Below are 24,587 nucleotides of genomic sequence, written 5' to 3'. Positions count from 1 at the left end.
GGGAACAGAGGGAAAAACCGTGCTGGCTATCACATTGTTCCTACTGTTTGATAGAAAGACCTACCCACATCTTGGCTCAGGAAGAGTCTTTTCTAGAATGGCTACAAATGTATCTAAATGTGTGCAGGGCTCAGAAGTGAAGAGCCACTCAGAAAGCAAAATCCTGGACTAGCTTCTTGACTTGACTCAACTGGTACTGCTCAGACCCAACACTACCGATTGAATAGTTGTGGCCCCGAAATTACCTGAGGGCTGTCCTCTGTCGGGGGTTCCCCTGCAGGCTTTACAGCAGACAGGGAAAAACCATCAGAGTGAAGTAAGAATGAACTCAACCCGATGTTACTGTAAGTGGTGCTGGACCAGGACTTCTAGAATCTGGTCCAGATCATTTTACATTGGCCATACTTAAGCACAGCATAATTTGGGGATGGGGGGGGGAGGTGAGGGGTAGTATTCAGATAACCATTAACTCAGCCCTGTAAGTACAGCAAAGCTTAAGACATGATTACATTGGAGCTCTTTACAAAGTACATATCGCTTCATCTGTAAGATGGTCTCTCGGTGACTTACAGGACAGTGATCCAGATAAGGGTCTAGGGAGAATGACTGAGGTCATTCTTAGGGCCTGGCCCTAAGATAACACAGAAGTCACTTAGTAGTAAAGTACAAACGACATCTCTCATAAGGATGGGCTGTATGGACTAAACGCAATGCTCAAGCTTTAGGGGGAAGGGTCTGGGATTCAGTAAAAACAGATTCTGGGAGATACAGTGGACCCTGACCCATCAGACAGCAGGGTCACCAGGTTGTAAACCACATCACTCCTGCATCCCAGGAAAGCAGCCCTCCACCTCGTCCCACTGAAGAGGTGAAATTCCCCTGGCTCCTCCGCTTCTCTGTGTGTCAAGGCCTTTTCCCTCTACAGTTCTGTGTCCTCAACGGTGCCTTGTGGCTGCATCGTCCAGAGGGGAAGAAGGCTGAGGCCTACAGGACAAAAGGGCCTGGAGTCCAAGGGAGAGCTCCTTCCGCCCTGATCCCTTGACATGCCTGCTTAATCCCCTTCAAAACGCCACAGCTCAGCACAGTTGGTATCAGTTTCAACACCAGTAGTCAAGCCTCAGCAGTCCCTCAAATTGATTTCCTTTGCCTCACCAAGGAGGCCAACATTTCCTTAAAGGAGAAGAAAACTGGAAGTGAAAGATGAAGACTGATCCTTGGACCTCTTTTCCTGTTCGTCTGTACTCAGTTCGTAATCAGAGCCCTGGTTTTAAACACTCCCTGTACAGGAGAATGCTCTGATTACGTGTCAGAGGAGGAACACAGGGCAGCACCAGCCGATTTGAGCACTACATCTAATATTCTGTTTTCTGTTTGGGACCTGACCTGTCAGAGACCAAGAGTGGATATGTAACGGAGACTAGCCACTCAAGAGGCAGAGGCAGGAGGATCAAGAGTTGAAGGCTATCCTTGACCACAGATTGAATTCTAGGCCAGCCTGGGCTACATGTGGCAGTGACAGAGAGAGAAGAGGAGGAAAATAAAGAAGGGAAATATGTTTTCAACCTGCCCCTGAATGCTGCCTACAGCAAATCGAACAGAAATGTCTCCTGTCTGCCTGTCGGCTCTTTCCTCCCAGACTTAGGAAACGGACACACTTAATTCTTCAGATGCTCAACTCAAAAACCTTGAAATCATCCTTAACTTTGATTTCCCTTACAATTCACATATAAGCATTCAACAAACCCCACCTCACCTACCTTCAAAACATACCCAGAGTTTAACCTCCATTCCTATCATGCTTCCAAAGGCACTACCACTTCTTGCATGGATTTATGATGTGCTTTTCCATACCTTAGCTAACTACCTGAAGCAGGTTGTTTTATATAGAAACAAGAGGTTTAGGGGCCGGGGCTATAGCTGCATTAGTACAATGCTTGCTAGCATGCCCAAAGCCCTGGGTTAGAGCACCTGTACCACAAAAACTAGGCAAGGAGGCACACACTTGCAATTGCAGCACTTGGGAGGTGGAGGCAGGAAGTCCAGAAGTTCAAGGTCATCTCTGTTAACATATGGAGTTCAAGGTCAACCTGGGCTACATGAGCTCTTGTCTCCAAGAGGGGAGAGGGATATAGCTTGGCATATAGCTCAGTCGGTAAATGACTTGCCTTGCAAGCATGAGGCCCTGAGTTTAATCCCCAGAACCCACATGAAAGAACTGCGTATGGTGGTGCACTCAATCCCGGGGCTGGGAGAGCAGAGACAGAGCATACCTGGAGCTTGCTAGCCTGACCAAATGAGTGAGCTCCAAGCCAGTAAGAGCCAGCTCCTGATGAATGGTACCCGAGGCTGACCTGTAGTAGGTACACATGGGGGCCGGGACATGACAGAGTTAACACCACATGACCGACCACATGACAAGAGGCGGAACCAGTGTTTCTCCCTGGCTCTTCTCTTTCCTCAGAAAACCAGCAGATTTCACGGGCAGTGCACAGAAGGTCTACTGAAGCCTAATCTCCTCCAGAGATCCCACCTCAAAACATCTTTATCAGACTAGACTTCACCATCTTCATGCATACAACACACACACACACACACACACACACACACACACACACACACACACACACTTTCCCACATGAAGCCTCAGCGGACACCCAAATCCTACACAGTGGATTACTGCAATAGGCTCTGGCTAGCCTCTTCGCTTACACTTATCTTCATTTTAAAAAAATTACAAAGCATATTCGAAAACAACCAAGCCATGTACCCCGCCATCACGACCCTCCATTTCCCTTCCACTCATGGTCTGGGTCATCTAGTCCTCAATCAATAGCCAAATAAAACACTGACCCCTACACCAGGTCACCTTCCACTGGTGGTCTGGGTCATCTAGTCCTCAATCAATCAATAACCAAATAAAACACTGACCCCCTACCCCAGGTCACCTTCCACTGGTGGTCTGGGTCCATCTAGTCCTCAATCAATAACCAAATAAAACACTGACCCCTACACCAACCAGGTCACCTTCCACTGGTGGTCTGGGTCATCTAGTCCTCAATCAATAACCAAATAAAACACTGACCCCTACACCAGGTCACCTTCCACTGGTAGTCTAGGTCATCTAGTCCTCAATCAATCAATAACCAAATAAAACACTGACCCCCTTCCCCAGGTCACCTTCCACTGGTGGTCTGGGTCATCTAGTCCTCAATCAATAACCAAATAAAACACTGACCCCCTACCCCAGGTCACCTTCCACTGGTGGTCTGGGTCATCTAGTCCTCAATCAATAACCAAATAAAACACTGACCCCTACACCAACCAGGTCACCTTCCACTGGTGGTCTGGGTCATCTAGTCCTCAATCAATAACCAAATAAAACACTGACCCCCTACACCAGGTCACCTTGCTCCTCCACTCACACTCTCTACTCTTTCACCATCCAAATCAGGGCAAAAGCCAACCGGTCCAACCTCCTGCCTCTCATCTCTAACTTTCACCCCCTTCAGTGGCTCCACCAAGTCCAGCCACACCGACCCCCTTGCTAACTTTAAAACACATCACGCCTGTCCCCAGCTCAGGGCCTCGGTGCCAGCTGGCGTCTCTGGCAGAGACTCTTGAACCTCAGCTCTCCAGGTCACTCCTTCACAATCCACTTCTGGGAGGTCTCTGCTCAAAGTCCTCTCTTAGCATTTTCTATCCCGACCACTCATCACTTTTTCCCCTCCTAGCATCTATCATTATTTATGTTCTTTTCACATATAATACTATTCTGTATCTTTTTACTGCCGTCTTAGTACAGCCTAAGCTTCCTAAAAGTAGGGGCTACCAGGCATAGCTGCACATGCCTACACTCCCAGCAGGAATGAGGCTAAGGTAGGAGATTCACAAGTTCAAAGCCAACCTACACTATACAACAAGATCTCATTTCAATTAAAAAAAAAAAAAAAGTAGGGCCCCTAAAATCCTACACAGCTCCCACTACAGTGAGTGCTCTGTCTAGCAGATGATGCGCTCTTCATAACAGGCACTCAATAAATCACTCTAGGGTAAACAAACGGCTCCAACTGATGCTAAGTCTATGTTTCACTTGCTCAGTCAACGCACACTCTGGATTACCAAACAAAGCACTGTTTACACTTGCAGAGAATACGGATGCCTAAAGCAGGCATTTTTCTTTTTTTTTTTTTTTTTTTTTTTGGTTTTTCGAGACAGGGTTTCTCTGTAGCTTTGGAGCCTGTCCTGGAACTCACTTTGTAGAAGGCTGGCCTGGAACTCACAGAGATCCACCTGCCTCTGCCTCCCGAGTGCTGGGATTACAGGTGTGCGCCACCACCACCACCGCCCAATGCATTTTTCTTTAAGTATTCCGAGGAGACAGGTTTTAATAAGGGCACTGGGCTGCCTCCTCCTGTTCGGGTACACATGTGGAATCTGTGGGCTAATGAGTATGGAAAAGAAAAAAGAAAGAAAATAGGCTTTCTACTGGGCCTCCAACCGCCAAGGTTGCCCACCAGCTATTAGTAAACAGGACAATGGTCCAATTAGTTCCCACCGTCCCACAAGGCATGCGCCCTACGCCTTTGCCATTTTGAGATAATCTTTGGGTAGTTAAACCCTCATACATAACCTTATACCTCACACACCTAATAACAGAATAAATTGTGAGTAAATGGGTCTTCCAAAAATCCTGCCCAATTCCCTGCTGGGCCAAGGGAGAGAAACGGAAGACTGGTATATATGTTCAGACCCCACAAAGAGAGAGAAACATTGCCACACTCAGTCCACTCTAGCCTCAAGAGTGTAATTACAGGACAGATGGGATAGCTGAATGGTTAAAACCACTCCCTATTCTTCCAGAGGACCCAAGTTCGATTCCCAGCACCCACATACAGGTCAGTTCTAAAACCCTCTGTAACTGTAGTTCCTGAGCACCAGGCACACACATGGTGAATGATGTAAGCAGACAAAACACCCATAACATGTACGATAAATGAGTTTTTAAAAGAGTGCAATTTTACTTTACTGCTATTAGAAACACTCTGGGTTTACCTACCTTACCTTACCTACCTTACCTACTTCTCTCTGAATTCTTTGTCATCAACCCAAGAACCAAGACTGCTGCTGTGGCAGTTGCTGAAGGTTGGAGGAAGACAAGACTCCCCAATAACACTAAGGGAACAAGATCTCAGCTTCAAGCTAGTGAGTTAGCTCATGTGCTGCCGTGCCTGATGATCTGAGTCTAATCCCCAAAACCTATCTACATGGTAGAAGAAGAGAACCAAGTCCTGAAAGGTGTCCTCTGACCTCCACACATACACCACTGAACACACACACACACACACACACACACACACACACACACACACACAGAGAGAGAGAGAGAGAGAGAGAGAGAGAGAGAGAGAGAGAGAGAGAGGGGATCAAAAAAACTTTTTAAAATCCATTCTTTTACAAGATTTCATGTGGACTTATGAATTCAGTCCAGTTCTGGCACACAATGTATATACTCAGTACTCAGGTGTAATGCTGGTTCCTTTATCTTCTATGGAGGTCTTCAATGTTTCATATAATTTAATCTCACTGTAATCCTACAAACTGGGAAAAGCAGCTATAAAGAGCTCATGTAATTAGGCAATCAAGGCAAGATTTGAACTTTCACCTGGTTTCAAGGTCAATCAATGGATTTTCCTCGTTGACTTATCTCCCAGCTGTCAGGATCACACAAGGGTATAAACACTCTGACTGTAGCCAACAGGAATTAAGATATGCTTCACCCATTATTGTGTAAGTGCAGCACAGAAAAGAAGTCATGTCCATCTTACTTCATAAGAGTGTAACTTCACTTGTCCAAGATGCTACTCCCTCAGTTCCAGAGGACAAAACTTTCTGACTTTCCACCTGAAGTTCCTGCTAGAAGACCTCCATGTGTCGTGTGTTCATGCTCTCAAGATAAAGCATTACTGAGGGAACTGGGTACAGCTCATCTGCTCAGTTCCCAGCACCTACCTCAGACATGTGCAAACCTTTACTGAAATCTGTAATTTATGCAAAACCAAATTCAGATTGTTAGAGTGTAAATCCCATGCACTGGATTACAGGTGTGTGATACTGGTAACATGGGGCCTGATAGGAGGTTTCAAATGAAGCTTGTATCTTAGTTAAAACAAAAGAAAATCTTATGCCCAAATTTAAATATCCCATAATACTTTATATTGTGGGATATAAAGTGCAGCATTTGTATTATCATGAACTTAGAGCATATCTTAAATTATGCCCTTAGCTTCATGCTTGGCTAAAGGATTTTGTCACAAAAACAGGAGGGGAAGTCACCAAGCCACTTCTGAGGAGGAGTTTCTAGAGCCGACCACCACATAGATCCAGCATGTCTTAGGGTTTCTAATGCCGTGATGAAACACCATGACCAAAAGCAAGGCGGGTAGAGTGAGGGGTTACTTGGTTTTCCCTTACACATCATAGTCCATCATCAACGGAAGTCAGCACAGGAACTCAAACAAGGCAGGAGGCAGGCACTGATGCAGAGGCCATGGAGAAGTGATGCCTACTGCTTTGCTCCTCATGGCTTGCTCAGCCTGCTTTCTTATGGAACCCAGGACCACCAGCCCAGGGACAGCACCACCCACAATCAGTCACTGATTAAGAAAATGCCTTACAGGCTTTCCTACAGCTGGTTCCTATGGAGGCGTTCTCTTAATTGAGGTTCCCTCCTCTCAGATGACTTTAGCTTTGCCAAGTTGACATAAACTATCTGGCACATAGCATTATGTCCCCTCTGACCCAATAGCAATGCTCCAGGTAAGAGCTGATTTGTCATCTGGGATCACAGTACAGGAACAGCTGAATGGTCATATAAGGAAGGGGTATCTGTCTATCATGACAAGCCATTACAATGTGAAACTGTAAATTCATTATAATCTAGCATAAGATGATTTAGATAGGAGACAAGCTACTTTACTTCTTGAGGTCTTACACTTCTTACTGAGCCAATTACAGACTATACGATTGGTCAATCTTCCGGAAACAAGATAAGCTGAATCATCACAATGAACAAAAACAATTAACAAAAAGGTTAGCATTCTACATTGCAACCTTGAGACCTTGAAGCAAGATAGCTATGCTTTTTGTTTTTAATGCTGAAGAAGAGCACAGTATTGATTAGAGGGGAACAAAATGCCTTGGTGGCCCACAACATTCTCAGGAAAGTCAAGGATGAAAAGGATCAAAAAGGTCCACTGTAGTGGTGGTGCACACCTGTAACCCCAGCATTTGGAAAGCTGAGGCAGAAAGATAGTTACTCTGGGTGTGTGTGTGTGTGTGTGTGTGTGTGTGTGTGTGTGTGTATGTATCTGTCTGTCTGTCTACAGCTTCACAAAGACTGAATCCTGCCCTTTAACACCTAACTAAAACAGTTTCTGCCATGTTCAGCAAATACTTGAATTCTGCCTTCTTGAACTTTCACCTAGGACTTTTCGCAATACCACAACAACCATCCCAAGGCAATGAGAATGAACAGACACGCTGTCTTTGTATATTTGATCTCGCCTTTGAACTCAAACACTCACCGTCTGAATTTGACATACTCAAAGGTTACAGGAAAACAAGAACTGACGTATGCTCTTACAACACCATGGTTTGTTTCCTTTAATACTCTAAGAAAGAGCTTGACTGTAGAGCCCAAGCTTGCCTGCTGTGAAATTATTTATGAAAAAAGACTGGTGATGTGGGAGGTGTCTATGCAATTGTGTGTGTTTGGTTTGCTGTTCTGGGGTTTAGGGTTTTGGTTTTGGGGGGACTGTTTGCTTGTTTGTTTTGGGTTGTTTTTGTTTCTGAGAGTGTCTCATGTAGCTTAGGCTGGCCTTGAACTCACTATGTAGCCAAGGCTGGCCTTGAACTTCTTTCTGATCCTCCTGTCTCCACCTCCTAAGTACTAGGATTACAAGGATCCCCATGACCCCTGGCTTGAAACAAGTTTATATACTATGTTCACTTCTTAGTTAAAACAAAAGTGGGTGGAGGGACTCGTGCAACCCCTCCTCCAGAAAAGATCATGTCAACAATAAAAGCACCAATGACCAAAATGGCCTCTTTGCAAACAGAAATATTCTAGGGTAAGAACTTCACAGCACGTGAAGAAAGAAAAAATAGTAACAGCATGTGTCTCCAGGCCTGGCCATGGAACATCCTCAAGAAGACCTGTCAAAGAGAGACTGAAATACACAGCCTTGCCAAATATTACAGTGTCCACGTTCAGGAGGCCACTGCCAGCCAACAGTTTTATCCTAGGAAATATGCTTCAACAAATCATCAGGGCAGATCATCTGCTCTGAATATACCCCAGGTCTAGCACTCATTCATTCCCAACTGTGGACAAACACACAAGGCCAACGCTAACTATGCAGGTTACTAAATCCTTCAGTGGTCTACAAGAGCTCACCTTTCCATCAGTCTCCACCCCATCATTGAATTAACACTCACACAGTTGACATCAGGATTCAATTTTGTAAGTTTTAAAAAAGTTTCCATTGAAATTGTTTTTAAGAGATAGATAACTCATAGTTATGGCCTCCTGACTCCAAACTTCCAACTTTAATGATTTACTTTTACCAAGGTATTTACCAAGGGCTTCTCTTTTCATCTCCTGTGGGGGATGAGCTCCTACCTCAAAAAGTAAGAGCCCACAAGATTAAAGCCAAGAATCAATGTCTATAACTCTTTATCAAATCTTGTAAATAAAAAAGTCTACGAAAGTAGTTTACTTTAGAAAGTGAGTTAAGCCGGGCATGGTGATGGGTACCTGTAATCTCAGCCAACCAGTGTTTTTAAATAAATAAATAGGCAACTTTTAAAAAGGAAAAAAAAAAAAAGTTAGCCTTAAACTAAAGAATTCTCTGACAGAAGCAAAAACTCTGAAATTAAACCTTAATTAATTACGCACTAGGAGGACAAAGGACACTTGTGAAAACTGTGTTTTTGATGACGACTACTAATTTAAAAGAAAACCACAACTTACCAACAACTAATGCTCCTCTTTCTGCAAAAGCCAGGGCATAAGCTCGGCCCAATCCTAGTCAAACAAAACAAAGAGAAGGTTGGGAAATGTCAGTACGACTATTTTAGTTCATGAAACTTGATCTCCATTTTAAAATAACAAGTCATCAATTAAGTTACAATAGCAGGCACCATCTTCCCTGGTACTCTCAACATCCTGTCCGCCCTCCTTCTGGCTGCAAAAGTTAGAAAAGTTAGAACCATATTTTCCCATCTATTTTCCCCACCATTCCCTAGCATCCTCCCCGGCTGCTAGATGCCAAGTGTGAACTGGAGTCCATCACTAGGTGAATGTTCGTGAAAGTTTAAAAGTAGAAACGACAAAGATACCGCGTTACCAGGGATCTGGCATTTGCTGCTTAAGAAGCTACTTTTCTTGAAATATCCTCATATTTACAAACCGGGTCTGAAGAAGTAACTACTTGATCTGGTCTCCTAATCCTTGAATGGCAGCTTCCATACTTTCAGGTCCTTGATGTCCTAGGCCACTTAAGACTATTGCAGGGATCCAATGACAGATCAAAGGGGTGACTTCCAAAACCCCATCACAAACCCAAATGCTTCTGCTGAATTCTTTCCTGTTCTAAACTATCTAGTGATTTCTAGAACCTGTGCTGAACCTTGAACCTGCTGCTGTCAACTGCAAATCATTTTAACTCTGAATACCTGAGACTGGCAAGTAGAAATGAGCTTTGGGAATTGACCAGGGAGGCTAGCAACCAGGGATGGAAGATTTTTGTCTGGCTTAAACTTCTTTAACTTTTTTCCTCAATTTTAGTTGATACACTTCATTGCTAAGTGGAGAAGCTTAATAGGAAATTTATGTTTGGGGTAAATTGATAAATATATATACAAATAAATCAAAATGGATAAATTAATCAGACTTTTCCCAGTGTTGGTGGCAGACATGGGTAATGACAGCCCCTGGGAGATGGAGGAAGATCAGGAGTTTAAAGACGGCTTGGGATAGATGAGGCCCTGTCTCGATAGTAACGATTGGTGCATGAGAGCCCCTTTAAGTATAAGAGCGAGAGACCAAAGGTCCATAAAGTCAATGCCCTACCCTTGGAGGTTGGAGGCCACTCACTAGGGTGAAACTAATCGAGAAATTTCACTGCAAAACATCTACCTGAGTGTGAGTTGTTTAATTTCCTGTCCCTTAAAAATTAGCTTTGCTTCAATTGCAGTTCTCTTATATTGAAATAAAAGATTGGCAGCTTTCCCACTGGCTGGCTCACTGCAGAAATGCCTTTGCTCTCAAGTTCTCCTGTCCCCTCACCTTATCCCCGTATCATCTCTTGCCCTTTCACACAAGTGAGTGTGAGACCTTTGCCACAATTCCCGGTGAACTTTGATGTGCGGCCCTCTCAAGAACTTGACTCATGAGACAGAGGAAAACAAACACTCAACGACCGACCTTTCAAAGTCAAGGGGCTGGCATCTCAGTCCCATGGGTGGAACGCCAGGTCCAAGAAGTCTTTTTAAGCCCACATGTGACATGACAGAGGCCTAAGCGTCCAAAGGCAGCAAAACTCACAGTCCATGCCCACTCTGGAGAGGGGAGGAACTTTTACCCAGTTGTGCACCAAGCAACCCTGCTGACATCTCCCCTGGGAAAGCCGTGGGCCCTGGAAGCTCCCTCGCGGCTGGGGACTCCGGAGCACCTGCCTGCATGGCCAGTGTCCCAGGGTGCCCAGTGACCCTGCGTGCCCGGCCCACCCCGGTCGCTCTCAATCCAGCACGAGCTCCGCAGCCCGCAGCTGCACGCCGCAACTCTGCCATCGGGACAGCCGGCCCGGCGCGAGGCTCACCTCCCCCGGCGCCGGTGACCAGGACCACACGCCCGTCGAACCTCAGCGGCGAAGCCATGAGTCTAGCCTGCACCACGCACACCCTGGCAGTGCCCCTTGGTACTGCTCGGCGAGACCAGGACGGCGAGCCGGGAGAGAAGGGGCGGGACACCAGCAAGCGACCTTCGGTTTCAGGAAATTGGAGTCTGTTTCCAAGTGCGCCTGCGTGGGGGCCTGGCTTGGCATCCTGGGAAATGTAGTGCAGGACGATTCCACTTCGTGAGAAAATTTGTCCAAGAGAATTGGCTTGGAAATTCTTTTAGAAGAGAGGGCTGCCAAGATCTGTGTGGTGAAATGGCTGGTTCCGCACTCTCCTTGCATATATCTCCCTATAGCTTCGTCATTCACTCAACAACGTGATCTGAGTTCAGCCACTGACCTACATAAATAGCACTTGGCTTCCATTCTGGAGAGGCTTTTTGACATAGCTTCTAAAAAAGAGAGTTATCCTTTGCAGCAGTGATCAACACTTCTCAGAGTGTATCCCCTGGATCTACTATATGAAAATCATTCTGAAACTGTCAAAACTCAGAATCCTGAACACACACACACACACACACACACCTGCCTTCCCAAACAGACACAGTGGACCAAAAAATAAATAAATAAATAAATAAGTGCGGCTAAATGAGTTTAGTATTTACATGTTGAGAACAGCCATACAATGTCAGTCATTTATTTAACAAATATTGAGCAATCAGGTCTTAGAAACGAACTTACAGATGAGCAAAAAAGGCTATAGATGTGTGCTACTTAACTTTCAATAGCATTGCAGCCTGACAGGATTTGTGAGAAAAGTGTGTAGGTGTGCTGATAGGTAGTGGCAACATAAAGGAACACTATGCAACCATGAAGAGAAAAAGAAAAAAGAAAGGCCGTCCCAAGGAAGTGAAGCAGAAGTGTTTAAATTGGGGTGGGGGAGCATTATCGGAGGGGAGGTGCTAACTAGGTTGGAACAGGAAGAGAATGGAGCCACAAAACTAAACAAAGCTAGTTAGATCATATTTAAGTGTATGAATTTCATGCAGAAAATGGTTCTGAGCAGGATTACTCCGGAGGGTGGGTAGAATACACTTACTTACGGAAAGGTCACTTTGTCCTTTTAAGGAGGGCTGAGGAGAGATGGGCAAAAATGTCTAAAAGACCTGGGAAGAGATAAAAGAGGACAGAAAGGGAAATGTTGAAGAGGAAAAATTTGGGTGCATTTCGAATGGCGTGAATAGGTCTTTCTGGGCCATAGGACGTGAGGAAAAAGCAAGGCACACTCTGCCTTGACAAGCTATGCCCTGGTGGCTCTGTCATCAAAACAAATAATGGCAAGAGCCGCTCCTGAAAGAGAATATGGCCTCCGTTTTAGGCAGTTGTGTTTCAAGAAAGGGAGTGAAGAATCTGGGGTAGGTACCTAGCCAATCACTTTAGCTCTGAGATCTGGGGATGTGGCTTCAGTGCTCCAGCCGAGCAAGAGGAGAAGCTGCCCGCCTCACCCACACCTTCAACTCCGAAGTTCACGGCCTTTCACTGACAGCTCAAAGCTCAAGCCAGTTCTCACAGCCAACGGTCCAAATCTGCTTATCGAATTTGATCCTTGAATCCCCCTGTTCACTGAAACAGACCAGCTCAGAGAGCATACCAGACTCAAGATAAAGGGTGGGTGGGGGAATGCAGCTCCGTGGTGGAAAGTTTCCCTGGCATGAATGAGATCCTGGGTTCAACATAATTTTTTTATTTTTTTTAAGATTTTTAGCCCGTGAAAAAAAATTAGCCAGCTAACGGCCAAATTTTCCAAACAGGCAAGTTTCAATTGCCAAGGTAATGAGCTTCTCTCCAGCTTAATCTACATAAAATAAAGTAACACGATGCTAAGTAACATCTTATTTGCCCATTGCCCTGACTCCTATATTTTCCTCGCAAGGAAAATAATTTTGAAATTACCAATCCACTTTGCTTTCTGTTCTGCTATTTTCAAGCCTTTCTCCATCGGTAAAGCCAGCCTCCTTCCCTCAGACTGTGAACACACTATTTTATGCACAATCCTGAATAGAAAAGCAGAGCCAATGGAGAAAGTCAGGAGGGAGAGGGGCAGGGTATGGAGCCAGTGACACTTGCCTACCCAGCTCCAGGCTCTGCTTTATGCCCAGCACCCACAGACAGTGGGTAAGCTGGGAAGCAGGGAGGAAGTACGGTATGCCAAGGGCTAGGGACCTTAGGACCTTTTCTCCGGCGCAGTGGCTTCCAATCATGAGAGTAGAGGCCACCTCTGCCCGGAAGGCATGTCTGTCCTGTGCCTAGCTGGGTTTTCTGCTTTCCTTACTGACCACATACAGCCCAGTGTGCGAGCATTTTAAAAGAGAAGCTTAAGCTAAAATATAAAGATTAGTCTAGCTGTAGGGAATCGAGAACCTGACTCTGGCATGAGCTCAGTGACGACTCTGTAACAGTGTGGGTTTTGTGGTCCTGAGCCACTCTGGGGAAGCCTCTACAGTGACAATGAGGAGCCAAACTTCCTCAAGCTAGCTCAAAGGGGGAATACTTGGTTATGTGTATCGTGTTTGGGGGGGTCTCCCCCGACCCCAGCCCCAGTCCTGTTGGCCACCAGGTCGAGAGGGGAAAGAGGTAGATAGGGCGGCAGAAAGCATTGGCCGCCTATGAGCACGAACAGACACAGCCCTCCTGGAGACAGATTTTGGTGAATCAGCTCAATTTTATTCCAGAATATAAGGAATATACCGGATTGGGGAGCTTGGGGACAAACCCTAATTTGCATTAAGTGGCACACTCCTATCACAAGACTTAGTTTGTGGTAGTAGGGTCCTATAACAGAGTCCCTAGCACAAAGTCTTAGCAGAGATCTGTGCCAAGAGTCAAGGTAAAGATGAATCGGGTCTCTGGTTTTAGACACAACTTTCAGATAAGACCCAGGGACGTTCTCCAGATAAGGGCAGGTAGAGGCAGAAAGTTCTGGAGGGAGGAAGCTTATTAAGATAAGCTGCTAGGCCATGGGAAAGCTGCAACCTCTGACCAGCTGGCAATGTCTTCCCACAGGTGTTTGGGTTAGCTCAGGTCTCAAGTCACCACTGCAGAATGTCAGCTGTGATCTTCTTGTCTTGTAAATTTCCTTGGTATTCCACTAGCCAATCTCAATCTTAAAACGGAGCTCTGGATATTTCTAGCTTGTCCTGGACCACGGCCAACAGAAGAAACGGGTAAAAGCAGGTGACAAAGTAAGTCTTCAAATAAATGTGTTTAGAATGTGAATAATTACATATTTAGAAATTATAAGTAGAAGGAGGGATCTGATTTAATGTGCTTCAAAGAGATTTGCAACATAACTATGGATTTATCTATAAATATGTGTATATAATTTTATATGTGTATATATTGTATATAATTGTATAATGTGTATATGTGTATATAATTGTCTTGTCTTGCCTAGAGTCCTAGAAGAAAAAGAGATTTATATTTACTAATTAAAAGCACATTGGTCCAGTCTTGGTGGCACATGCCTTTAATCCCAGCTCTTCAAAGACAGAAGCAGGTGGGTCTTTATGTGTTCAAGGCCAGTCTGGTCTATACCACTGCCATGAGAACCAGCCTCAGGGTTGGAGGTGGATCCAACGGTCAGCAGACTAATCATTCAGCTTGACTTTTCTATCTGAAGGAGTAAAACTTAATTCTCTGGGCCCAGTGAAAAAGGGAAACACACACACACACACACACACACACACACACACACACACACACACACACATCTCCAACGTGTCAGGATCTCCCTCCCCTAGGGAACTGATGAATGGCAAGGCTTCCACAGGTCAGAGAAACTGAAGAGGAGATGCAGAGCAGACGAACTATTGGACAGACCGATAGACACACAAGGGCTTTTCTGAGGGCCACAGCTTAATTCTTCATTTTATTATTTTTACTATTGTTAGTTCCACTCTATTTCTTTTCTGTTCTGTTCTTCTACCCTGATTGTAGCAGGAATCTTAAACGGTCTTATTAATAAAATCAAACCGGAGGCCAGGTATTGGGGTGAATGCTGGAAGATCAGAGAAGTAGAACAAGCCACAGCCACCTCACCTCACCAATTCCTCAGCTGATCCTGTTTCCTCAGACTGGAAGCCTCTCTGTCCTCATCTAAATGAATCTCAGCTGAACCACTGCTCAAAAGCCTAAAAGCTTAACCAGCCAAATGCTTCTAGTTTCTGGTCCTCATGCCTTATATATTTTTTCTGCTTTCTGCCATCACTCCCTGGAATTAAAGGCTCACTTCCTGAGATTAAAGGCATTTGAGTCACTGTGCCTAGATGTTTCCAGTATGGCTTTAAACTCACAGATATCCAGGTGGATCTCTGCCTCTGGAATGCTAGGATTAAAGGCGTGTGCTACCACTGCCTATCCTCTATGTTTAATATTGTGGCTGTTCTATTCTCTGACCCCAGATAAGTTTATTAGAGTGCACAATATTTTGAGGAACCACCATACCTGATGTTTCCCTTTTGTCTCTCTTGATGTCTTCCTTCTAGCTAACTTTATTTTTTTCCCTTAGAGCTTATATACCCCAGCAAACCCCTTCAAGCAATATAAAAATTACAATGTGATTTCAATTTATTTTTAAGTGAATGATTACAATGAATACAAGCAAAAAACATGTTTTCCATATCCCTTACATGATTAAACATTTTATGCATTACAGGTAAAAAACAAGTTGTCCCAAGAACCTACATACATTCACACCCAAGCAACTTGTTATAGATTATCAGAGTGTAAGTAAGCAAGGTGTTTTTCTCAGCCAGTTCTTTTACTGGCAGGCTGTATTTTGTGGTTACAAAAAAAGTATTAATCACTTTATCTCAAAAGGTAATCTTATAAAAAATCTGAAAGGAATAAGAAATCTAAAGTTTTATATATGAAAAACAACCAGTCAGCTCGATTTTAAATCCTCAGGGTGCATACCCACTCATCAGCAGTTGTTGCATCAGGAAGCTGAGGCAGAAATTATTAATAAATAATAACAAAATAATAAAATAATCCCTTACTATATTTAGTAAAGACCCAAGGAATTAATAATCACCCATGATCACCAACCCATCCTAGCAAGGAAGTTATACTAGCCAGCAATAGCCGGGCTGTCATTGTCCTTGTCCCCTGTCCTCAACGAGTCCCTCACTCAGCTATTGAAAGTATGCCTTCCTACACTTTAAATTGTTTTCCAAGATTTTCTACCTCAAATCCATTAACAGAAACATCTTAATCTAACCATAAGTCATATTTAAAGCTCTGTTTTAGCCCTGATGCACACCGGAACCCATGAACACATCTCTCAACATTAATATTAGAAGAACTTGAGCTAAACTAGCTTCTGGGAACTCAGTTGTTTTTCTTAATCATTAACCTAAGCTGAAGTCTATGTGGCTCCTCAGGAGAAACCAGCTGTGTGACACTTCCTTGTTCTTATTTCCTAGCCTTGGCAGCCCCTGCCTTAGCAGGGGGAGGGGCAACACCACCTTTGCTTTGACCTATATTAGTTTTCCCACTAAGCTAACCTTTATCATAATCTCTTACTATATTTACTAAAGACCCTCAATCATCAAAATCCTATTTAAACTAACACTATTATTGCATAAAATCATTACATCAGTTAAACAGGACAGCTTGGGAGGAAATCACCTTCATAATAATCCACAGGTAAAAATGCCCACTAGAACAGGGTATTTCCATGAAATGATCACACCACATTAAGGGCAGTGGGGATCGCCCCAAGCCCATTCACACCATGCCAGATACCAGAGAAAAAAGACAGCGGCAAACATGTGAAGGCACAGCAGTAGCAAGAGCCATTCTGGGGCCAAGGTTCTCCGGGCTTTGCCTATCAGAGATCCACCCATCAGTGCCTTGCATGCTGGTAGGCCAATGCCCTGAAGTCAATTGCCACATGCTGTTCCTCTGGCATGGCCACTGGCAGGTCTACATAGAGAGTTCCAGGCCAGACAGGACTGAATAGTCAGACTCTGCCAAAAACAAAACAAAACAGAAACAAAGATATCTTAGTGCATTTAGGGTAAATAAATGACCTGTGGGATTTTTCCCTTTTCTGTCTTCCAGAATAAATGCACACTAGCATAGAGGAAAAATTTAGTAAACTAGAGATTTCCTTAAGGTCAGTATGATACAGATCATGACAAATAAGGATTCTAGTTCATTCCCTCAGTGGTTCTCAACCCACCTGCACTTGGCTTCAGCCCAAATCTAGCTAGCCTCTAAATTATCTTACATCAGTATGTAGACTTAAGAGTTCTTCGAGCCTGCTGTAATTTATCTATTCTCTGCACTAATTTAGCAACTTGTTTTTTTGTTTGGTTTGGTTTTGTTTGGTTTGATTTGGTTTTTTGAGACAGGGTTTCTCCATGTAGTTTTGGTGCCTGTCCTGGATCTCACTCTGTAGGTCAGGCTGGTCTCGAACTCACAGAGCTCCGCCTGGCTCTGCCTCCAGAGTGCTGGGATTAAAGGTGTGTGCTACCGTCGCCCAGCTAATTTAGCAACTTCTATGTGAGTCAAATTATCATAATAAAAAATTATTTTTTAAAGCACTAAGGATTAAACCCAGAGTCTTGTACAAGCTAGATGTGCTCTACCACTGAGCTAAGCCTCCAGCCCCTTAAAATGTAATTTTCTATTTGCAAATTGTCCATAAAATAGCATCCGTGCAAAGGTGAGTAGCAGCAGATGCCACAGAGAATGTGTTTAAACTAGTTTATCCAGAGTCAGTCATTAATTGATTTTAATTTAAATTTTTCTAAACTTTAAACCATGTTTTAGATTTGGTCACAGTAAACAGAAGAGAAGAGACTTTTCCACCCTCTGATAGACCGAATACTTTATGTTTCTCCTCAAAGAGGAATGATCAATGATTGGAGAATGTCAGAGATGTTCCCTGAGTGAACCACATAAGAACGAATAAGAGTAGGGCTGAGAGATGACTCAGCAGTTAGGAGCACCTGCTGCTCTTCCGAAGATCCTGAGTTCAATTCCCAGCAACCACATGGTAGCTCACAACCATCCCTAAGGAGTTCTGGTGCCCTCTTCTGGCCTGCAAGAACACATGCAGGTAGAACACTGTATAAATAAATAAATAAATAAATAAATAAATAAATGAATGAATGAATGAATGAATGAATGAATAAATAAATAAATAAATAAATAAATAAATAAATAAATAAATAGGACTGAGAGATGGCTCAGCAGTTAAGAGCATTGGCGGCTCTTCCAGAGGTCCTGAGTTCAATTCCCAGCAACCACATGGTAGCTCACAGCCATCTATGATGGGACCTGATGCCCTCTTCTGGTATGCAAGGTGTAATGTAGATAGAGCACCATATACATAAAATAAATACATCTTTTAAGAGCCAGGCAGTGGTGGCACACACCTTTAATCCTAGCACTTGGGAGGCAGAGCCAGGCCGATCTCTATAAGTTTGAGGCCAGCCTGTTCTACAGAGCGAGATCCAGGACAGGCACCAAAACCACACAGAGAAACCCTGTCTCAGATATAAAGAAAGAAAGAATACCATGGGAGAAATGCAATAATAACAAGGCCCTGCCATTTCTCTTCCCTTCCTACATCTCTCCAGAGGCTTCTTCCTTCTACTTCTTTTCTTTTAACGTGTGGACCAGCAAGCTGCCAAGACCGTTTCTCAGATGGTAAGTGACTCCGCCATCCCCTTTCTTGTATGGCAGTTTGGTCCAGATTATCACTTAAGACATGGAGGGGCAGCCTGGATATACTTGCGACTGGGCAGGAGGATGAAGTAAATCTTTTTTTTTTTTTTTTCCATCTGTAAGACTTGTTTCCTGTGGTCTTCACTTTCCCATCTCCTGCTGAAGGGCAAGGTGTGTGAAATAGGGAGAGACCCACACTGAACCTTTAAATATATTGGTGTCAAATGTGGTAACACGTGAGAACTACCTCCTTGGAACCAGACTCTGAAGTATTGAGATGAAAGTTTCATTTCCCAGCTAATCGAAACACCATCATTGAGTAAACAGCTGGGTTTCGGCTGCAGCTTTGACAGGCTGAGTTCACACTTAGACCTCAGTAGCAGAGGTAAATAAGAAAATCGATTCATTTGGGGAGAATACAAGCTGTCCAAGAATTACCCTGCATACATAATCAGGATCAAGTCATGGATGGAAATGGAAATGTCTTTCTTAGAGGGTCACAAGGGTCCTCTAGGGACACAGTAACCAAGACAACTGCATCTTGCCAAAGTTTAGATTTGGCTTCGTCTCTAATTCAGCGTGTAAAATGAATGTAACACAGGTTGTTTGTTTTGGTTTGTTTTGGTTTTTGTAGTGATGTTGTTTGGTTGGATTATTTGTTTGTTTGTTTGTTTGTTTGTTTGTTTTTTGTTGTTGTTGTTAGTTAGTCTCACTCTGTACTTCTTGCTGGGCTATAACTTGCTATGTAGACCAGGCTGACTTCAAACTCTTAGAAACCCTCTTGCCTCTGCTTCCTCAGTGCTGGGATTAAAGGCATGAGCCATTAAACCCAGCCAAATATTGTGGGTTTTGTTTTGTTTTAGAGTTAGTTTGTCCTCCATTTGTTTGTTTGTTTTGTTTCATTTTGTTTTTTGAGATAGGGTCTCTTGTAGGCCAGGCTAGCTTCAAATTTGCTATGTAGCTGAGAATGACCTTGAACTCCTGTATCTACCTCCCAAGTGCTAAGAATAAGTTTCTTCCTCCTTTATCTTATTTCCCATCCATAAATGAGAAATATGCACTGATTCTGCTATAGGAAGAAAATTTTTGTAGGAAGTTATGTGTGGTGGCACAAGCCCGTTACCCCAGCACTAGAGATGCTAAAGCAGGAGGATCATAAGTTGGGACTACCTAGAAGTTTTGGGACCAGTTAAACTACATAGTGACATCCTGTAGAAGAGAAGAAGAAGCAGGAGGAGAAAGGAAGTTGTTTGTAGGAAAGAAACTTACACATCCTTTGGCATAGCAAAGTTTATGTCCTATGTCCTTACTGGGCCTCAAAGTCCCAGTGGAAACAGTAGCTGTAACACACCCGGAAGAAAGCCTTGGGTTCATGCAGGGTATCAGAAGGAGCACACAGAAGCATAACTAATCTGTTCTTGAAAATATTTCCCAATGGAGTTTAGGTTCATCAACTCTGGTCAGCTAGCAACAGTAGACTGGAAATCCACCAAAGGCATTACAGGAAGCTTCTTTCTTTGCTCCATCCCTAGACAGTCTTAAATCACTTTGCTGGTGACGGCTACACAGGTCTGGATTGTGCTGAATCTGGCAATGTCATTTGCGCTTTCGATAACGTCTGCTGGTGTTTTCTGAATGTCGTGAGCAGGCGACGGTTGCTGCAGTCCTGTGAGTTATGCACGTTTGGCAAAAGTAAGATTCAGGAGAGAATTGCAGCTGGGTTAATCTTAGTTTAGAAGTGTGAGGAGACTGTGTCAATTCTTGTTTCAAAGTGCAAGATATAGGGATGGCACTCGGTGTTGACCAGTGTATAAAAGTAAAAACCATCCTGCCTGAGCCTCCAGTGCAATGGGCTTGTAGTCCCACACCACCACCATACCCAGCTCTCTCATATCTTTTTTTTTTTCATGTGTTGGTTCTTTCCAGATTTATTTGCTACCAAACAGGAGGATTTTCTAATAATCTTTCTTACTGATGATTTTGAACTTAATGCATTCGTATCAAAGAAGACACACCAGTTTCAGTCTTTTGGAATATATCAGATGGGCCTTCTAAGCCATCATTTGGCAGTGTTAATAAGGATTCCACATGTATTTCACAAGAATGCGTACTTTGTTGTCTGGGGCTGAGGGTCTACATATGGCCATTAGATCACGTCCGTAGCTCTTATTATCCCCATCATGCACATTCTCACTGGTATCGTTACTACTTGTACCCTAGTTACTGAGATTTCTACAATATCCTCCCGTTCGTGTATTTCTCTAAATATCCTACTCTTTCTATTTTTGTCTTATATATTATTTTTGCCTTATTCAACCTTCCTCTGATTCTCTATTCTGCAGAACGCCAGGACCCAGAAGATGCTCAAAACATCTTGAAAACCATGAGAAGCTTAGCAAGATTTCAAAACTCTGGCACGTTTTCTGGATTTTGCTATTTTACTAGAAAAAAAAAAAAACAGTGGTGGGGAGGGGGTACCTTGTGAAGCAAGATTTAACATGGGCAGCCCTAAAACATGATGAATTCGTCAAAAGGTGTAGACCACCATTTTCACCAACAATACAACTGGGATTTTTATAGATAGAGAACATGAGAACCTTGAAATTACCTCAACAACTCAGACTCAAGGGCATGGCCCACCAAATCTCAAAGATGGTCACCAATTATATTCTGCTGGTGAAGAACTAAGGTGATTCAGCCAAACAAGTTTGTGTGTTACAGATGACAATGGCAACACACCGCCACAAGAGGGAGTAAAGAGCCACAGTAACAGCTCATTCAGTGTGTGGATTCGTTTATTTACTTATTCATCTATATATTTAATTACGTATTTGAAGAGGATCTCACACTGTAGCCCAAGGTGGCTTTGGACTCAGGACAATCCTCCTTTCTCAGTATTGGAATTACAGGCATGAGCCACCACACTAGGTCAAAAAGTATGTTCAGGCTAGACTCCCCTGTGCTGGAAAACACCAACAACTTCTGTTCCATCAACTCTAGCCCTCTTTCTCCTAACAATCCATAAGCTGACAAGAGATAGAGCCACTATCTGTGCATCCTGATGCAAAAAGATGTAGAGTAAACTGGGAGCAGCCTCTTCTGCTGTGTTCCCAGACTGACTCTGAAGGGATGCAGCTAACACTAATCCGCAGCAGGGGTTCCTGTCTCCAGGCTGAAGGCCTTTCAGTGTTTGTCTCTGTCCCCTGATTTGCCACCAGAGTCTAGAGCACTGGTTTAACTCTTCAATTACCTTTCCAGTCTGCTATCAAGCAATTAGATGACATTAGGGACCAGTAGTAACCTTCGAGCTCTTGAATGACATAAGGACATATCTCCGAAAACAATGCCCATCATTGTTGGGTCCTTTGCTCCTGAGAAAATCCTAAAAATAGCTACAATAAATAGTAACACATTGCACCCAAGCACCATTCAGGGGCTTGGGTAGAGTAGGACAGGCCCATTGGGTCGAGGAAATTGGCTCGAACCAGTTGCCAAGGCATACATATAATGTACTTCTTTATGAGCCAACCTGGAGTCTGTCTGAGGGCCTAGAAACAGGTGATGCCAGAGTTCCTGATTGCTGTCATCCTGGTCATGCCCAGCCAATGAAGGATGACCATGCAATGCCACCAGAGTGGGACACAGCTTGGGTGCTGGGAGCAGGGAATATAAGGCCTTCCCCATTACTGAATAAAGGAATCTGATGTTTGCCTTTACCTGACTCCTGGTGTCTGTGCCATTAACACCATGCCTTCTCACTCCCTCCCCTTGAGGGAACCATTAGGATACAGCCACATCTGGTGCCCAACATGGGGCTCAAACCCATGATCCTGGGATTAAGAGTCCCATGCTCTATCAACTAAGCTAGCTGGGCCGTTAGGATCCAGCAACACTTGGAGATTTGGTTTTTCATTACAATGTAGCCTGGTAAAGGGATGGTTAATAGAGCCAAGCAGGATGATTCTCCTCAGCAGAATTAGTCAGAGGCTGCAAGCAGGAATAGTAGCCAAATATATTAGAAGAGTAATAGAATGGTACGTCAGTGATGACCTTGACCCTTCGATGGCTGTGATCACTCAGGCCCTGGCTGAGACAGCCTAATGATAAAAACACCAAATATCTGGTACTCCATCTTCTGTGTTTGTTTTGTTTTGTGAGACAGTGTCTTACCTGCCTGGCTTCAAAGATAACATCCTCCGGCCTCGGCATCCTAAATGCTGGAATTGCAGGCCTGTCACAGAGCTCCCTTTTTGTCCCCCATTAGATTCCATCTAGAACATGTCTTCAAAGAGCTCAAGCACATTTGCTGAATGAAGATGAATTTCATTTGAACACTGCCAGGAAGTAGTCTAGGCATCCTGGAGAAGAAGGGCAGTGGTGGAAGGAAACTGAGATCCAGAGTTCTTAGAGGGAAGAAGAGTGAGGAAAGAAAAGCTACATCTCTTTGGTGTGAAACTATCCAGCAGGCTAAAGGAAGGAATGTGGCACTGGAGTCCTATACCGCACCCACAGCAGAAGCTCTGGGGGAGCTCAACACGCCCACACCCAAATCCTGGAATCCTCCCACAGGCTTCAGATGAGGAAAGTCTCCTGATGCAATGCCACAAACTCCTCTTCCTCAGGCCTTTCACTGTTCATGCTGCACCTCTTTCACGACACTCGTTCATTATGGAGAAACACAGGACCCCTGCCACTTTATCCATTTCTGTTTCCTAGCTCGGGACCTGTTAGAGCCAATGCTATTTACAACTGGGCTCCAAAGTCCCCACACAGCCCAACCTTGTACTTGGGCTGAGGCGTGATTAAGTCAAGATCTATCTTAAAAGCTTCAGCAAAGAGGATAGCACCCTCGTGCCTGTCATTCCCCATCTCTGAACCAAGCCAGAATAATGGGGATTTGGTCAGACTTGTTCTTTTTTTTTTTTTTAATGTGTTTTAATTTTATACATCAGCCATGGGTTCCCCTGTCCTCCCCCCTCCCGCCCCTACCCTCACCTTCCCACTAGCCCCTCCCCTCCGTTCCCATCTCCTCCAGGGCCAAGACTCCCCTAGGGATTCATTTAAACCTGGTGGATTCAGTACAGGCAGGTCCAGTCCCCTCCTTCCAGACTGAGCAAAGTGTCCCTGTGTAAGCCCAAGGTTCCAAACAGCCAGCTCATGCCCTAAGGACAGGTCCTGGTCCCACAGCCTGGGTGGCTCCCAAACAGATCAAGCTATTCAATTGTCTCATTATCCAGAGGGCCTCATCCAGCTGGGGGCTCCACAGCTGTTGGTTCATAATTCATGTGCTTTCTTTCGATTGGCTATTTGTCCCTGTGCTTTTTGCAATCTTGGATTCAACAATTCACGCTCTTTCAGTCCCTCCTCTTTCTCGACAGTTGGACACCTGGACTTCCACCTGGGGCCTGGCCGAGGATCTCTGCATCTACTTCCCATCAGTTATTGGATGAGAGTTCCAAGAAGACTGTTAGGGTGTTTAGTCATCTGGTCACCAGACTAGGTCAGATCAGGCCCTCCCTCAACCACTGCCAGCAGTCTACAGAGGATATATTATTGTGGATTTCTGGGGACCTCTCCAGCACTCTGCCTATTCCTGTTCTCATGTGGTCTTCATTTATCATGGTCTGTTATTCCTCATTCTCCCTTTCTGTTCTTGATCCAGCTGGGATCTCCTGCTCCCCTAAGCTTTCTTTCCCTCAAATCTTGCCCTTCATTACTCCCACTGTCATCCAGGTTGTTCATGTAGATCTCATCTATTTCTCTGTCATTGGGTGATCCCTGGGTCTTTCCTAGGGTCCTGTTTTCTAGGTAGCCTCCCTGGAGTTGTGTAGCAGTCTAGTCATCTTTGTTTTACATCTAATATCCTCCTATGAGTGAGTACATACCATGTTTGTCCTTCTGAGTCTATTTAATACATTTGAAAGATGTCCTGTTTGTGGCAGGACAACCATC

At 44.2% G+C, this 24,587-nt stretch overlaps 1 protein-coding gene across 1 annotated transcript in view; it reads right to left on the bottom strand.

The window, feature by feature from the left end:
* The window catches only part of Hsd17b4 (hydroxysteroid 17-beta dehydrogenase 4), an 81,836-nt gene extending 70,755 nt beyond the window's left edge, over positions 1-11,081 (bottom strand). Inside the window, exons 1-2 of the mRNA XM_036204869.1 lie at positions 10,881-11,081; positions 9,032-9,085 (exon numbers count right to left, since the gene is read on the bottom strand). Of these exons, the coding sequence (XP_036060762.1) occupies positions 9,032-9,085; positions 10,881-10,938 (112 nt within the window). The 5' untranslated portion in view covers positions 10,939-11,081. The remainder of the gene's footprint in view (positions 1-9,031; positions 9,086-10,880) is intronic.
* Positions 11,082-24,587: the final 13,506 nt, after the last annotated feature.

This window comes from Onychomys torridus, chromosome 13 (genome assembly GCF_903995425.1).
Source record: "Onychomys torridus chromosome 13, mOncTor1.1, whole genome shotgun sequence".
Lineage (NCBI taxonomy): Eukaryota > Metazoa > Chordata > Mammalia > Rodentia > Cricetidae > Onychomys > Onychomys torridus.
The sequence above is the reverse complement of the archived record's forward strand: the minus strand, read 5'-3'. Positions and strand labels throughout refer to the sequence as shown.